We start from the raw sequence: 16,362 nt of genomic DNA, 5'->3' as shown, positions 1-16,362 counted from the left end.
CAGAGTTCAATTATGGAACTTGCGGCCAATGATGGCCACGGACTTAGACTGAATTAAAAGAGGACAGAGCATAAAGCCATTGAGGGCTCCCAGTCCAGATGCTTCATCTCTGCAGGAGGGAAGAGTCCTCTTGTGCTCAGATCCTGCTTATGGGTTTCCCAAAAGCATCTGGCTGGCCACTGTGAGAACAGGATGCTGGACTCAAGGGGCCACTGGCTGGATCCCACCAGCTCTCCTCATTTTTATGTTCTCATGCATTCTCAGGGGCCCAGGGTTTCCCCACAAATCCCAATGGCAAATGAACCAAGGTTTTCTCAAAAGGCCCCTAATATCCCCCCAAAAGAAACAGAAAATAGGATGGCCAAAATCTTTTTTTATATAACAATTTTTATTAATTTTCAAATTTACATTTTAAAATATTCTTTTAAAAAAATCTTAAATCAATGACTTCCCTTCTTCTCCTACCATGGTTCAGTTTTCATACCATACATCCCTGCATATTTTACATAATCCAAACAATTCAGTATTCCAGTATTACATTACATCCATCAAAATTTCTTATTCTTCTTATTATTATTGCTGTAATATTCTTATTATTATATTCATTTCTATGCTGCTTTATATTTCTAAGAAAAATCTCAAACTGTTAACAGCATATGAAAACATTAATAAAACAAGCCAGAATCAAACATTTTTGAGGAAAGTCAAATATAAAGTATACAGTCAAAGCAACATAATTAAAAGGAAACTAAAATATTATCTGAAAGATTTCAAAATAAAACATTACAAAGAAGGTCAACTACAGAATACATATTTAACACAAACAGAGCTATTTACACGGTGGAATTTATCTTAAGGCTCCCAGCGTTTTCCAATGTACACAATTTTTACCCATATATTCAATAAACATTTCCCACTGTTCTTTGGGTTCTCTTATTCTATATGTTAAATCTGCAAGCTGTATATTTATTCCATCTGTTTCACTTGCCACTCTTCTTTGGTTGGGACCAAATAACCTTTTTGGACACCTGGGAATTTCCACAGGATGGCCCAAATCTTAAGCTTTTGTTCCCAGGTGCTCCTTTGTATTCAGATCAGGCCTCAGCACAATAATGTAGCACTTTGGGATGAAGATGCAGCCCAGGAGCCCAGCACTGGAGGCCAACATAGAGAAGACCTGCACGGCCACCATGTACTTGCCCTTGGTGCTCAGGTAGGTGGGCACAAAAGACACCCAAACACTGCAGAAGAGCAGCATGCTGAAGGTGATCAGCTTGGCTTCGTTGAAGGACCCAGGCAGCTTCCTGGCTAGGAAGGCCACCGTGAAGCAGATGGCCGCCAGCAAGCCCAGGTAGCCAAGGGCACCATAAAACATGGCCACAGAGCCTTCGTTGCATTGCAAGATGACCTCGACCACCTCGGAGTGGGACTCTGGGAATGGGGGAGACATCCCCAGCCAGGTAGTGCAGATGACAACCTGGACACTGGAACAGGAGACCACAATGGAGTTGGCCAGACTCTTCCCCAGCCATCTCCTCGCCCTGTTGCCTGGCTTTGTGGCCAGGAAGGCCAGCACCACAACGATGGTCTTTGCCAAGAGAGAAGAAATGGCCACTGAGAAGATGATGCTGAAGGCTGTTTGTCGTAGAAGGCAGGTCACTATTCTTGGCCGGCCGATGAAGAGGAAGGAGGACAAGAAGGAGAGCAGAAGGGAGACGAGGAGGATGTAGGAGAGGTCCCGGTTGTTGGCTTTGACTAGTGGGGTGTCTTTGTATTTAATGAAGATTCCCAACACAATTCCTGCGGTTATGAACAAGAGCAGAGCAATGGAAGCTAAGAGGAACCCCAAAAGTTCTTCATAAGAGAGAAAGGTGGTCATCGTGGGGACACACTGATCTCTCTTCTCATTTGCATGCTGATCGTCCGGGCATTTGGTGCAATCCTTAGCATCTGAGGAAGAGAAAAGAGAGGGGTTCGTTTTTTAAAAAAATGTTCACACTTGTAGCCTGCCTTTCCATTGCGGAGTTAGAGGTGTGTGTCCCCCCCAAAAAAAGTTTAATCATCCAAGCACCCTTGTGATCTAGGATGAGGTCAGAGGAAATGACAGCTCCACATCTGTCAACTGCATTGTATCCTTTTTGTCTATTATTATTATTATTAATTGCCTGCATTTGCATAGCCCTCATCACCAAGGAGCTCACCTTGGTGTGTGTAACTAAGTTTGTCATTGGTATGAGCTTTCGTGTGCATGCACACTTCTTCAGATACTTCTTCAGTGTGCATGCACACGAAACTCATACCAATGACAAACTTAGCTGGTCTCTAAGGTGGTACTGGAAGGATTTTTTAAAATTTTGTTTACACTACAGCAGACCAACACAGCCACCTACCTGTAACTTGGTGGGTGTGGTTTCCCCTTTTGTTCCCACACCAACCTTGTGAGGTCTCCTAGCTTCCTGCAAGTACCAATGTGATTAAAGATAGAGAAGCAAATACAGGATCCACATTCCAAATGTCTTTCTACCCTTCTCAAAGAGTGTATCTGGGGGAGTCCATACCTTATTTCTATTCTACCCCCCCCCCCAGGAATGCCCTCTCCCTTGGAGTCACCCACCTTTCTGGGTGGAGATGGTCCCTTCCAGACACGGAACACAAGCATAGCAGCAAGAAGGTTTTCCTGGGATCACCTTCTTGACATATCCAGGTTGACATCTTGCATTACACCTGGAACGAGGGACGGCCTAAGCATACAGGGGAAATGCGCACAGAGGGGGAAATGTTAGGGGTATTGTTGACTATTGCAGAGTGGAAGACATAAGCAAACGAAATAAAAACACAGGAAAAAGAAAACAGCAGAGATAGAAAGAAGGGGTGAAGATTCTTGCTTGAGCATCCTGTCACCTGAAGACTAATGAAAAAAAGGAGTCCTCGGTTATTATTGAAAGGAGTTTTGAGTGCTGGGAAAGAAGGGGAGAGATTAATCTCTTGTGGGAGAGACTCTCCTCTCTAGTAAAGAAGTCTTCCCTCTGGCAATCCTCCTCCTCCTCTAAGCACCTCAAGGTGGCTTCCCTTGCATTTCTTCCTCCCTTTTGTTACTGCCACAACTTTGCTGGGTTTGCAAGGCAGAGGAGGGTCGAGGCAATATTAGCAGGTTCAGGGGGGTGAGGGGCCCTTCTGAGATGCTGGGGCCAGTGGCCACCCACTCACTCAGGACCTGCTGTGAACCCCAAATCTCCTGTCGTCCATCATGTGAGGGAACCCTCCATGGAGGTTTGATGCTTCCTGCTTTACACAATTACTATACCAAGGCGAAATCCCGTGGGCTCCCAGTCGCAGCCCTTCCTTCCTTCCTAGTATCTGGGCAAAGGATTGCAGTCAAAGCCCCCAAGTAGGGAATCAAGAGATAAAAGGAACAACTGGCAAGTTTGGCCTTGGAGTTCAAAATGAAGCAGGGCAAAGGCTAATAGAGTTCTGTCAAGAGAACAAGCTGGTCATCACAAACACTCTCTTCCAACAACACAAGAGACGACTCTACACATGGATATCACCAAATGGGCAGCATCGAAATCAGATTGATTATATTCTCTGCAGCCAAAGATGGAGAAGCTCTATACAGTCAGCAAAAACAAGACCTGGAGCTGACTGTAACTCAGATCATCAGCTTCTTATAGCAAAATTCCAGCTTAAACTGAAGAAAGTAGGAAAAACCACTGGGCCAGTAAGATACAATCTGAATCAAATCCCTTATGAATACACAGTGGAAGTGAGGAACAGGTTTAAGGATTTAGATTTGGTGGACAGAGTGCCTGAAGAACTATGGATGGAGGCTCGTAACATTATACAGGAGGCAGCAACGAAAACCATCCCAAGGAAAAGGAAATGCAAGAAAGCAAAATGGCTGTCCAACGAGGCCTTACAAATAGCGGAGGAGAGGAGGCAAGCAAAATGCAAGGGAGATAGGGAAAGATACAGGAAACTGAATGCAGATTTCCAAAAAACAGCAAGGAGAGACAAGAGGGTCTTCTTAAATGAGCAATGCAAAGAAATAGAGGAAAACAATAGAATGGGGAAAACCAGAGATCTGTTCAAGAAAATTGGAGATATGAAAGGAACATTTCGTACAAAGATTACCATAATCAAGGACAAAAGTGGTAAGGACCTAACAGAAGCAGAAGACATCAAGAAGAGGTGGCAAGAATACACAGAGGAATTATACCAGAAAGATATGGAGGTCTCGTACACCCCAGGTAGTGTGGTTGCTGACCTTGAGCCAGACATCTTGGAGAGTGAAGTCAAATGGGCCTTAGAAAGCACTGCTAATAACAAGGCCAGTGGAAGTGATGATATTCCAGCTGAACTATTTAAAATTTTAAAAGATGATGCTGTTAAGGTGCTACACCCAATATGCCAGCAAGTTTGGAAAACTCAGCAATGGCCAGAGGATTGGAGAAGATCAGTCTACATCCCAATTCCAAAGAAGGGCAGTGCCAAAGAATGCTCCAACTACCGCACAATTGCCCTCATTTCACACGCTAGCAAGGTTATGCTTAAAATTCTACAAGGCAGGCTTAGGCAGTATGTGGACCGAGAACTCCCAGAAGTGCAAGCTGGATTTCGAAAGGGCAGAGGAACCAGAGACCAAATAGCAAACATGCGCTGGATTATGGAGAAAGCTAGAGAGTTCCAGAAAAACGTCTACTTCTGCTTCATTGACTATGCAAAAGCCTTTGACTGTGTCGACCACAGCAAACTATGGCAAGTTCTTAAAGAAATGGGAGTGCCTGATCACCTCATCTGTCTCCTGAGAAATCTCTATGTGGGACAAGAAGCTACAGTTAGAACTGGATATGGAACAACGGATTGGTTCAAAATTGGGAAAGGAGTACGACAAGGTTGTATATTGTCTCCCTGCTTATTTAACTTATATGCAGAATTCATCATGCGAAAGGCTGGACTAGATGAATCCCAAGCAGGAATTAAGATTGCCGGAAGAAATATCAACAACCTCAGATATGCAGATGACACAACCTTGATGGCAGAAAGTGAGGAGGAATTAAAGAACCTTTTAATGAGGGTGAAAGAGGAGAGCGCAAAATATGGTCTGAAGCTCAACATCAAAAAAACCAAGATCATGGCCACTGGTCCCATCACCTCCTGGCAAATAGAAGGGGAAGAAATGGAGGCAGTGAGAGATTTTACTTTCTTGGGCTCCTTGATCACTGCAGATGGTGACAGCAGTCACGAAATTAAAAGACGCCTGCTTCTTGGGAGAAAAGCAATGACAAACCTAGACAGCATCTTAAAAAGCAGAGACATCACCTTGCCGACAAAGGTCCGTATAGTTAAAGCTATGGTTTTCCCAGTAGTGATGTATGGAAGTGAGAGCTGGACCATAAAGAAGGCTGATCGCCGAAGAATTGATGCTTTTGAATTATGGTGCTGGAGGAGACTCTTGAGAGTCCCATGGACTGCTAGAAGATCAAACCTATCCATTCTTAAGGAAATCAGCCCTGAGTGCTCCCTGGAAGGACAGATCGTGAAGCTGAGGCTCCAATACTTTGGCCACCTCATGAGAAGAGAAGAATCCTTGGAAAAGACCCTGATGTTGGGAAAGATTGAGGGCACTAGGAGAAGGGGACGACAGAGGACAAGATGGTTGGACAGTGTTCTCGAAGCTACGAACATGAGTTTGACCAAACTACGGGAGGCAGTGGAAGACAGGAGTGCCTGGCGTGCTCTGGTCCATGGGGTCACGAAGAGTCGGACACGACTAAACGACTAAACAACAACAACAAAGCCCCCAAAGGAAAAAGCAGGAAATCATGGCAGGAGCAGGAGCCACCAGTCATGAAAAGCAGTGATTTCCCTCCATTATTTCTGAGTGAGGGCAGAATGCTATCCACCCGTCTTCTCAATCCATAAGTGCTGGAGACATCAGGAAGGAAAATGTAAGAAATCCCAGCTGCCATTTCTAGCAAGCAAGAACCATCATCTTCCTGCACTAGAAGCTTCTGTCATCTCCCCACTCTCTGAAGGTGGTCAATCCCTTAACATCATCATCATCATCATCAATTATTTGACACGCTCCATTCACAATCTTGAGCATCCCAGATCCCCCCCCCCTCTTCCCATCTCAGCGGCTGTGGCAAGAAGCAGTGGTGGTTGAAGCTGTTTCTGGTCTGCCTTATGAGGCTGTTTTGCAGCAGTTGCTCAAGAAGCAGCAGAGAGACAGGCTCCCCCCCCCATAAGATCCCTTACCTTGTTAAACGTCTTTGGCCACTGAATGGCTTTTGGGTTAATGGTGAATTTCATGCCCATGGACGCCTCTCTCCTCACCCTCCCAATTTTCACTGGATAACCAGACTTATTGGGATATCTGAGCCAATTCACAATATCAAAGTCTGGAGGCAGCCTCCAGTTCTCATCCAAGCACATTGGGCCCCTGGAAGTATTCAAACACCGGAGTTCTCTTAAGAATGAGTGAAGCTGGAATGACAGGGGAAATACCAGCGTTCGTGAAACCATCTTGAATCCTTGAAATCATATAATTGTAGAGTATATCAGTCCTACTCACTTTGAGCTCTGATGAATTGGGACCGGGTTGTGTATCTCATGTGGACAGAAAGCCCTACTCCAGAACTTGGCAAATTAATTGGCAAATTATATCATTTGCATATAGAATAACAAGGAGCTTTTCAGAATAAGATGAATACAAAAGACAATAAGAATCTTTAAAAAAAAAACCCACAAAGACCAGAGACATCAAAAATGTCTAACACAGACAGTCCTAGCAAAATAATTTTTTCTTCTTCCAGTAGCACCTTAGAGACCAACTAAGTTTGTCATTGGTATGAGCTTTCGTGTGCATGCACACTTCTTCAGATAGCCACACAAAAGCTCATACCAATAACAAACTTAGTTGGTCTCTAAGATGCTACTGGAAGGGGGGGGGAATTGTTTTGACTACGCCAGACCAACACGGCTACCTACCTATAACTAGAGACAGTCCTACTTAGCGTTCCTCGGGAATGTGCCTGTTATTGGTTTGTGTGTTTTGTTGCATATTTTGTGTTGTATCCCACAGTTAGGGCAATGGATGACAGTTTGCAACAAGGAGAAAGAACGAAATACCTGCCAGGGCCGTAGCCTCCCACCATCCCATTTGCCTCTTTTCCCCACCATCAGCATCCGCTGGGATCTAGACGAAAGTGCAGCATCTAAGGCGTGAGCCACGGTTCGGATAGTGAGGTAAGTGCTGTAGCCGTCATGAGACAGGACTCTCTCCACCACTGTTGGGGCCACAGCTTCCAGTTTCTTCTTCTCTGTCAATCTAAACCTGCGTTTAATTGAGAACTTATGCTTTAAATAGGGAGCCCCAAATGTTTTTCTCCTAAAATCAAAAAGAAGTTCGGAATCTGGCTCATCGTAATAATGTTTGGTGTTGCTTATTCTAGTATTAATTGCAAAGGAGAGAGAACCGTTGAATTCGTCAGGAAAAGCATCCATTGCAATGTTGATTTCGTGGAAAGCGGTTGTGACCCAGACTTTTGCCCCCATTTCCTCATCATACATCCATGTGATCCAATTTATTCTATATGCTGCATGTACATAGAGAAGAACTACCCCAACTTTTCTCCAGAGTGGGAAATTTTCTTTTGGGGTTTTCTGACTGTACCAATCATTATCTGGAAATGTTTGTGATACGGCAATGCAAATCCCTCTGCTGAGCAAGAGAGGTGTCAAGGCTCTCAGGAAACTTTCTCCACTTTCACTGTCTGGATAAAAGAGCCCAATCCAGTACCATCCAAAATACAGGAGCAACTCGACAATCCCCTGGTATTGTGTTTCCTCTTTGGGGAATATCTGGTAGACAAAAGGGAACTGGGTTTTATCTTCAGGAATCTGGGCAGTTAAGCCATAACTGATCTAGTGAGGAAAGGAAAAGGTTAATGTTTTGCTTTGCTGTCAGGACGGGAAAGAAATATTGAGCAATTTGAAATGCTTAATATCTAAGAAAACTTGTTCTGCCCAGGGCTGAAGGGAGCTTTAGTCTGAAACATCTGGAGGGTGCCAATTTGGGGATGGCTTCTTGGTGAAAAATGAGTGCTTGATCCCTAACTCAGGATCCTTTTCTTTTCTTCATCCCTCCTTTATTATCCTAACATGAATGTGTAATGTTCTGGAGCTGAAACCCTCTGTCCCTCCACCCCCTACATACCGTACCTGTGGGATTTTGTAGATGCCTGACATGGTGGAAATCACTTTAGAGATGTCTCTTCTAGCCTTTTCAAGAACTGCCAGCAGGTGACTCTGTTCTCCACAGCTGTAATTCGGAATATTCCTTCCATTGCCTCCTTCCATTGCCTCTAGCATTCCATCTGAAGTTAGCCTTGCATCCATATGGTTTCCATAGAGGTCGTAGCCCAGGGTGATGTTGGGCAAGAGCCTGGGATCCTGGTTGATCTCTCGGATGGTGAACAGGAAGGACAAGGCGTAGTGGTATGGTTCCAGCAAGGGACTGCAATAAATGAATCCATTAAATAGAATGAAATCCCTCACCGGGTAAATTTGTGAACTTCTGTGAAGTTTGCTTTTGCTGAAGGTGTCTTGGCTGCTTCCGAGGGGCTGTTTTTCCTTCTTCAGATGGAAAAAGGGGGTGTCAATTAGGAAGAGAGTTTTGCCTGTTGTGTGGGGGGGGCGGTGATGAAGAAAATCCAATCTTCGTGGTGAGCTGGGAATATGTTCTCACTCTCCCAAGTTTGGGATATTCCCTCATTCTTCACCAGAGGGGTTTTTTTGTGTGTGTGTTTTGGAGAAAGATAAGTGGCTCACATAAATGGAGAAAAGCTGAACAGAGAGAAAACTGTAACCATATAACAGAAGGTCTGAGAGAAACTAAAACAACATCACGAGGCAAGAAACAAAACAACGCAGTTGGTCCCTCTTCCCTGACCTTCTTAACCGAACACACCTGGAAGGTTACCAGACACCCACGTTCTACCATCCCAATGAGGCCCCAGTGTTTTTCCTACATTGTCAACTGTGACCCCTGCGTTAGAAAACTTCTGTGTCAGTTCAGGCGAGGAAGCGCCAAACCCATCACTATCGGTTTTCTTACAAAGAAGGCCTGGGGCCTTGAAGGTGTTTGTGGGAAGAAAGGTTTGTCACAGGATGTGCACTTTATAAATTGTCCAAATCATAAAAGCAAAACGAAATTTTGGCACCCTGGCAATGGCCTGAGGTTCACGTCATCCTCAGCTCAGAGAATGAAGTCAAAGGAGAGGTGTGGGAGGGGGGGTCTTTTTTTCTGGACTCCAGCTCCCCTCAGCCCCAGCCACAAGGCCAGTGCTCAGGGAAGATGGGAAGGTGGGGGGGAGAGACAAATGACGTCCATCTGAATAAATCACTTACATCGTTTTCCTTGTTCCTGGGTTCTTGGAAAAGGTATAAGGAATAACTTCCTTAACATAAGTTGTAGTTACAATGGCACCAATGATGAAATCTCCAGGCTTGTTGTGATTGTAAATGGTTATTTGCTCCCCGATTTTACTCGAGAGGCATTTTGCCTTCTGCTTCCCACAGACTCCCCGGGGCAAGATTGGCAGCAGGAGGAGAGAAAGAAGCAGCAGGGATCTCATGGTGCCCCCGTCCCTGGTCCTTCTCACCCACAGAGCTGGCGAAGCAGAAGAACCAGTTCTGGCTTCTCCCAGTTCTGGCTTCAGCATCAGGCCATCACCTCCCTCCTCCTCCAGCCTTTCGGCAGCTCTGAATCTTGACTCTCTTTGTCTCTGACACAGGAAAAACTCTCTGCGGCAACTCGCCCCCCTCCCCTAAAAAAAAAGAAGACCTGCCAGGAGAGTGCAGCTAATAACTCCATGCTCTTGTTGACTCTCCAGAAGTATCTCTTGAGCTTTTGCACAAATAAATCACTATGATTTTGATAATAACAGGTGAAGAAGTTTCACTTCTGAAACTTTCTGAAGACTTGAATCACTCAAGCGGCAGGTGCAGAGCTGGAGGAAAACATGTTTGCAATGCACACCTCCCAAGTTGGAGGTGAGTAGGGGAGGGGGGAGCTTTTCTCACAAGAACCTAAGGAGAGCCCAGCAGCTGGATCCGACCCCAGGCCCATCTCATCCAGCACCCTGTCTCTCCCTGTGGGGAATAATCTCTGGGAAGTCCCCAAGCAGGGCAGGAGGGGCCACACTTTCCCAAGGGAGTCAGAGGGGGGGTTAAGGGGGTCAGTGGCCACCAGCCTAGCTGCCCCATGTTGGGGTCAGTCTGCTAAAGAACCAGTTGCTGTCGTGTTGGAGGGTCGGTGGAGTTTGTGTGAATGTTGTGCATCTTGTAAGTGAAGAGAGAAGGGGTGGGCCTGTCTGTTGAGGGGGGTGCAGATGGACAGAACAGCAGGGAGGGGAGGGGAGGGGAGGGGATGGTTGCAGGACACCCTGAGCTCTAAGAGGAGAGAGACTCCAGGGGGGTGAGGGAGTCACTCAGGGTTCAGTTTTCCTGGAATGAGAGACAGTGGTCTATTGAAGAGATATGACTTGTTTGTGACTATACAAACCCTGGGACGCAGGTGGCGCTGTGGTCTAAACCACAAAGCCTAGGGCTTGCCAATCAGAAGGTTGGCGGTTCGAATCCCCGCAGTGGGGTGAGCTCCCATGGCTCGGTCCCAGCTCCTGCCCACCCAACAGTTCGAAAGCACATCAAAGTGCAAGTAGATAAATAGGTACTGCTCCGGCGGGAAGGTAAATGGCGTTTCCATGCTCTGCTCTGGTTTGCCAGAAGCGGCTTTGTCATGCTGGCCACATGACCTGGAAGCTGTGCGCCGGCTCCCTTGGCCAATAGAGCGAGATGAGCACCGCAACCCCAGAGTCGGTCACGACTGGACCTAATGGTCCGGGGTCCCTTTACCCTTGTTGTTTAGTCGTTTAGTCGTGTCCAACTCTTCGTGACCCAATGGACCAGAGCACTCCAGGCACTCCTGTCTTGCACTGCCTCCCGCAGTTTGGTCAAACTCATGTTCGTAGCTTCGAGAACACTGTCCAACCATCTCGTCCTCTGTCGTCCCCTTCTCCTTGTGCCTTCCATCTTTCCCAACATCAGGGTCTTTTCCAGGGAGTCTTCTCTTCTCATGAGGTGGCCAAAGTATTGGAGCCTCAGCTTCAGGATCTGTCCTTCCAGTGAGCACTCAGGGCTGATTTCCTTCAGAATGGAGAGGTTTGATCTTCTTGCAGTCCATGGGACTCTCAAGAGTCTCCTCCAGCACCATAATTCAAAAGCATCAATTCTTCGGCGATCAGCCTTCTTTGTGGTCCAGCTCTCACTTCCATACATCACTACTGGGAAAACCAGTAAAACTCCTGGGAAAACTTTACATGTACCTTTATACAAAACCTGAGCCAATGATGGAGGGGATCACAACACTCACACCCTAGAGGGTCCTGCTATGTTTTCTTATCCACTGTCTTGGATTCTAGCAGAGGAATCAAGCCTGTCCCAGACTCTCAGCTTCCCCCCTGCAGCCTCCTCTCAGCTCAGCTCTCACGCATCTTCCCTGGCTCTCGTCCTGTGATATACCAGCCAGGTGAGGGATGTGATGGAAGGCCCACCTGTGAGGCCAGGATTGTGGCACTTAACCTCTCTGACTCACAACCATTACCTAGAGTGACATTGTGTTGCCAATGGTGGTCCTTAAATGGCAAGCTACAGCCATGAACAGGCCATTGCCCAGTTAGCAGTGGAATTGGAGAAAGGCAATTGCAGCCCAGATATGACAATCTGGAGGATGGAGTTGGAAATCCACACACCATAAGTTTCTGACCTTTGTAACGCATCCCAACAATATCAAATAAGCTCCAATAAACAAGAGAACAACAGAAGCAGACCCCAGAAGACTCCAAGCAGCCTTAGGAAGGCGCAGCCCATCGAATGATTTCTGCTACTCCTCAGAGGAGGAGATGAGTTGGGGTGATAGGGGACTCCCTACTGAGGGGGACAGAGGCCACAGGGTGTGGAGGAAACAGGGTGTCATGGGAGCTGTGCTGTCTTATAAAACCCACTGACCACTACCCCTTCTTTCTGATTCATGTGGGTACAAATAATTCTGCCACACACAGCCTGCAACACCTAGCCAGGGACAATGAGACACAGGGCAGGGAGCTGACAAGACCTGGGGCACAGGTGGTATTTTCATCACTCCTTCCTGTTGAAGGTGGTGGCCCAAGAAGAGAGAAGAAAGTACTTGAGGTAAACCACTGGCTTGCAGGTGGTTTCATCAGGAAGGATTTAGCTTCTTGGACCATGGTCTCTGCTTCCTTGAGGAAGGACTTCTGGTGAAATATGGCTTGTACCTCACAGCGGTTGGGAAGGATGTGTTTGCTAAAAGTCTTGAGAATCTGATCAGGAGAGCTTTAAACTAGATCTTGAAGGGGAGAGAGAAAACAATATGAATGATAAAAGAGCCACTGGCCCTGGGGATAATAGCTTCATTAATGCACAGGAAACTCAGGGGGTGCTCCAGAAACCTGCCAAAGGGCAGGAAATTACAGGAAGGAAGCAGCTGGAGGGAATGACTCACAGCTTCAGTTGTCTCTACACACATGCACAGAGTATGGGAAACAAACAAGATGAACTGGAGCTTTTAGTACAGGATGGCAAATTCAACCTGGTGGGATGAGACTCATGACTGGAATGTAGGAATTGAGAGGTATCACCTGTTCAAAAGGAGGACCGAAGAGGAAGGGAGGAGTAGTAGCATTATATATAAAGGATGTTGAAACAAATATATATATATATATAAAATCCTTCTAGTAGCACCTTAGAGACCAACTAAGTTTGTCATTGGTCTGAGCTTTCGTGTGCATGCACACTCCTTCAGATACACTGAAACAGAAGTCACCAGACCCTTATATATAGTGAGAGGGTAGAGAGGGGCATTACTCAGAAGGGTGGTGGGAATGGGTGATTGACTGACGTGTGGTAAACCCATTCCCACCACCCTTCTGAGTTTATGCTGCCTAAGAGGAAGATATTTTTTCTTTCAGGGCTCAGTTTCTTTTGAAGATGTCGCTGGCTGTACAGGCGATCTGTGGAACTGCCTGCACATTGACCTATTGCAGGCTCTCTCACCGCTTGCTTTCCGGCACCTGCTAAAACCGTTTCCGTTTAGGCAAAGCCTGCCCAACGCTGACACAAGTTGTAATCCATTTTTAGCCTCTTGCTTGCTTAAACTTTTGCACAGTCTAAAATCCACCTTGTACTTTTTTTCATCCTCTTTTGTAAAAAAGAAACGTTTGGGGGATTGTTTTGTTTTGCTTTCTCACAGTTGGGTGGTGGCATAAATTTTACGGGGTCTCTCCCCTCTCGAGGCTTCCAGCAACCGGCATTCATAAACATTTCCTGCCTCTGACTGCGGAGGGCAGAGCTGAGCCCTCCCAGCTAGTAGCCCTCCATAGCCCCCCTGCTCCTCCCAGAATCTGCCCGACCCTCTTTTAAAGCCCCTCAACCCTGGTGGCCCTGGTTGCCTCTCCGGGGAGGGAGTTCCGCAGTGTAACCCTGAGCTTTCTGCTTCTGCCTCTCCCAGCCTCTCCCCTCTGCTGCGCCCTCACAGTTGGGGCAGCTGGAGCAAAACCCAGTGGCCGCGTTGGCGGGGTCGCCTGGTCTCCTTCAGCTGCAGGCGGAGCCGCCATGAGTGGGGCTGGACGCCATGGCCACCAGGGTGGAGAGGGAGTCTGGCAAGAGGCTGCAGGTGCCCTGGCAGGGCTGAGGGCAGGGGGGCTCGTGGAGCAGCCGCTGCCCCACCTGCAGCCTCCAGACGAGAGGGCAGCCTCCAGCCAGCCTGAAGGAGGACATGGCCCTCAAACAAGTCCACTGCTACTGCTGCTGCTGCTTAGGGGGCTCCGGGGGTGGGGGGCACACGGGGAGGTGGAAATGGGACCGCAGCTCTTGCGTTAAAAAGTTGCTTCTCTGTTTCATCTCACAGAGTTTATTGAAAGGTCTCAGGAAAAGCCCCCCACAATTAAACAGCTGGTGATTCCTTCCTTGCTGGGAGCTGGACTGGATGACCCCTGGGGGACCCTTTCCATATCTCTACATTTCTTGGATTCTGTGACCTTGGAAGGTGGTGGCCTCACCTTCGCTGGAGGTTTTTAAATAGGTTGGATGGCCACCTGCCAGGGATTCTCCAGCTGTGGTTTCTGCATTGCAGGGGGTTGGGCTAGATGATCCTTGGGGACCCACCCAACTCTTATGAATCCTATATGTGGGTGTGCACACACACATTAATACACACAAACAGTTATGAGGTGGTCCCTGAACTCTCTAAGGGCAAGCCTCCATCATTTGGTAGCTGCGATGTCTGCACTGCAGGGGGTTGGACTAGATGACCCTCAGGGTCCCTACCAACTCTACTGTTCTAGGATTCATTGGGGATTTTAAAGCAGTGCTTGGGGGGGCATCTGTCACACTGAGTGGAGATTCCTGCACTGCAGGGGGTGGGGCTAGACAACCCCCCCCCCAGGGTCCTTTCCCCACCTCTACAATTCTATGAAACAGAAATTTCCTAAAGGTCCACCTGTGGCCGGGTTCTGAGTCATGTCGCAACCTCCACAACCCCCACAGAACCACAGCCCAGCCCAGATTGCGCAGGCCAGTCGCCTTGAATGAATGGCAAACCCGGTTCCTATTTATTTACTTTCCCCCTTATCTCTGCACAGAATGTTTGTCTCCCGCCCAGCAGCCCTTTCTTTCCCTGGGCAGAAATTTCATTGGCGCAACTCCTTCCCAAGGCCTTGTGGTGTGTTTGGGGATAGATATGGCTGCTGGGAAATGCATGGGGGGCATGGGGGGCGCCATCCTGCCCCCTGGGCGAGGCAGTGTAGTACCTGTGGGCGCCCAGCCTTGAAAATTTCCCTCTTGAGAAAACCCTGGGTGGAAACTCCCATGAGGTCATGGAGGAGGAAGTGAGAGGAGGAGTGGGGGGGGGTGCTGGATTCCCCAGACCTGACTCACGAGGAAGCTTTGCAAACCGAGAAGTGAAAGTAGACTCTGGCCTTCCGGATTCCGCTTTCGGCTTCAAAGTAATCACGCAGAGAGCAAGCAAAGATCATGAGGGCACGATCCTCCTTTGTGCAAAATTATTTATTTTTTAAAGCATTTTCTATTTACATATTATGGTGACATATTGTTAGGGAATTTTATGGGGGGGCACCCAAACGAGGCTTCATTTGGGAATCCAGATTGGCACAAATGCCCTCAAGGGGACCCCGTCTGATCCTACAAGACCACTCTAGTATTGCACCAACACGAACCCCTCAAGATCAAGCCCTGTGTAATAAAGGCTCCCTTTCCTACCCTTTCTCTGTTGCCTGAGACTCTATGTAACCATATTTCTTTATGAATGAATACCGTGTATCTGTATTTCTATATGAAACCCCCTTTGGGGACTCTGGCCAAGGGCTCTCAGGGATGCAGGGAACAGCCATAATCCTTTAAGCGAGAGGTCATGTAGCCAGGGTGGTGCTCCTCTGCATATCCATAATCCATTCAGGTACCATCTCCTGCCATTCCCGACCCTCCGAAGCCAGAGGCAATACTCACACCTGGACCCATTGTTCCCCCCCCCCCCCCGGCCAGGTACTCAAGGATCCCCTCCCAGATACTTACTGGTACTTGCTTATCAATGTCCTGGTGTATCTGAAGAAGTGTGCATGCACACGAAAGCTCATACCAAAATATAAACTTAGTTGGTCTTTAAGGTGCTACTGAAGGAATTTTTTTATTTTGCTTCTACTCAGACCAACACGGCTACCTACCTGTAACTGGGACATCGTGCATTGTTACCTTATGTTAATCCTCTTTACCTCCTGTTTACCTGTTCTGACGTTTTACCCTGTCACAAGTGATGTATGTATGATGCTTTCGATGTGCATTATGGGATGGTGGTGGGAACTTTTAAAAGTTCTTGCAGCCCTGTTCATGGTGTTCAGTCTGGCATTGAACCTGCTGCGCAGTAATAAACCTTGCTGTTTGCTCCGGATCGTGGCTGGACTCCTTCCTTTTTTATACTCCGCAACGACCACAGGCCCTTGCCTGATGAGCTGGGTGGCTGAGCATTCTCGCACCCAGAATTTTGCCCTAACACATATCCTTTGGTCTTCGGGCCCTTGGAAGGTGGAGGGGCTCTTCCTCCCTTGGAGGCTGAGAGGAGACAGGAGAGCCATCTCCAAATATCTCAAGGGCTCCCATGGAAGAGGGAGCAAGCTGGTTTTCTCCTGCTCTGCAGGGTGGGACCCGATCCAGTGGCTTCAAGTTGCAAGAAAGGAGATTCCCACTAAACATCAGGAAGAACTTTCTGGG

General features: G+C 47.5%; 1 protein-coding gene across 1 annotated transcript; it reads right to left on the bottom strand.

The window, feature by feature from the left end:
* Nucleotides 1–456: 456 nt before the first annotated feature.
* LOC148684168 (vomeronasal type-2 receptor 26-like) lies at nucleotides 457–9,638 on the bottom strand. Its single transcript, XM_088654890.1, has 6 exons — nucleotides 9,412–9,638; nucleotides 8,224–8,518; nucleotides 7,132–7,926; nucleotides 6,259–6,486; nucleotides 2,615–2,741; nucleotides 457–1,950 (listed from the first exon to the last, which is right to left on the bottom strand). The coding sequence occupies exons 1-6, from the start codon at nucleotides 9,636–9,638 to the stop codon at nucleotides 1,058–1,060; spliced, it is 2,565 nt and encodes an 854-aa protein (XP_088511016.1). The 3' UTR covers nucleotides 457–1,057.
* Between the last annotated feature and the right edge of the window lie 6,724 nt (nucleotides 9,639–16,362).

Source organism: Zootoca vivipara, chromosome 12 (genome assembly GCF_965207765.1).
Source record: "Zootoca vivipara chromosome 12, rZooViv2.hap1.1, whole genome shotgun sequence".
Classification (NCBI taxonomy): domain Eukaryota; kingdom Metazoa; phylum Chordata; class Lepidosauria; order Squamata; family Lacertidae; genus Zootoca; species Zootoca vivipara.
The sequence above is the reverse complement of the archived record's forward strand: the minus strand, read 5'-3'. Positions and strand labels throughout refer to the sequence as shown.

Excerpts from the sequence above, each read along its gene's own strand:
- LOC148684168 (XM_088654890.1), bottom strand. The coding sequence starts at position 9,638 with ATGAGATCCCTGCTGCTTCTTTCTCTCCTCCTGCTGCCAATCTTGCCC. Across the intron at positions 8,519-9,411 it reads CCAGGAACAAGGAAAACGAT|TCCCTTGCTGGAACCATACC; the intron begins GTAAGTGATTTA and ends CATTTATTGCAG. Across the intron at positions 6,487-7,131 it reads GGAGGCTACGGCCCTGGCAG|CTTCACTCATTCTTAAGAGA; the intron begins GTATTTCGTTCT and ends CTGTCATTCCAG.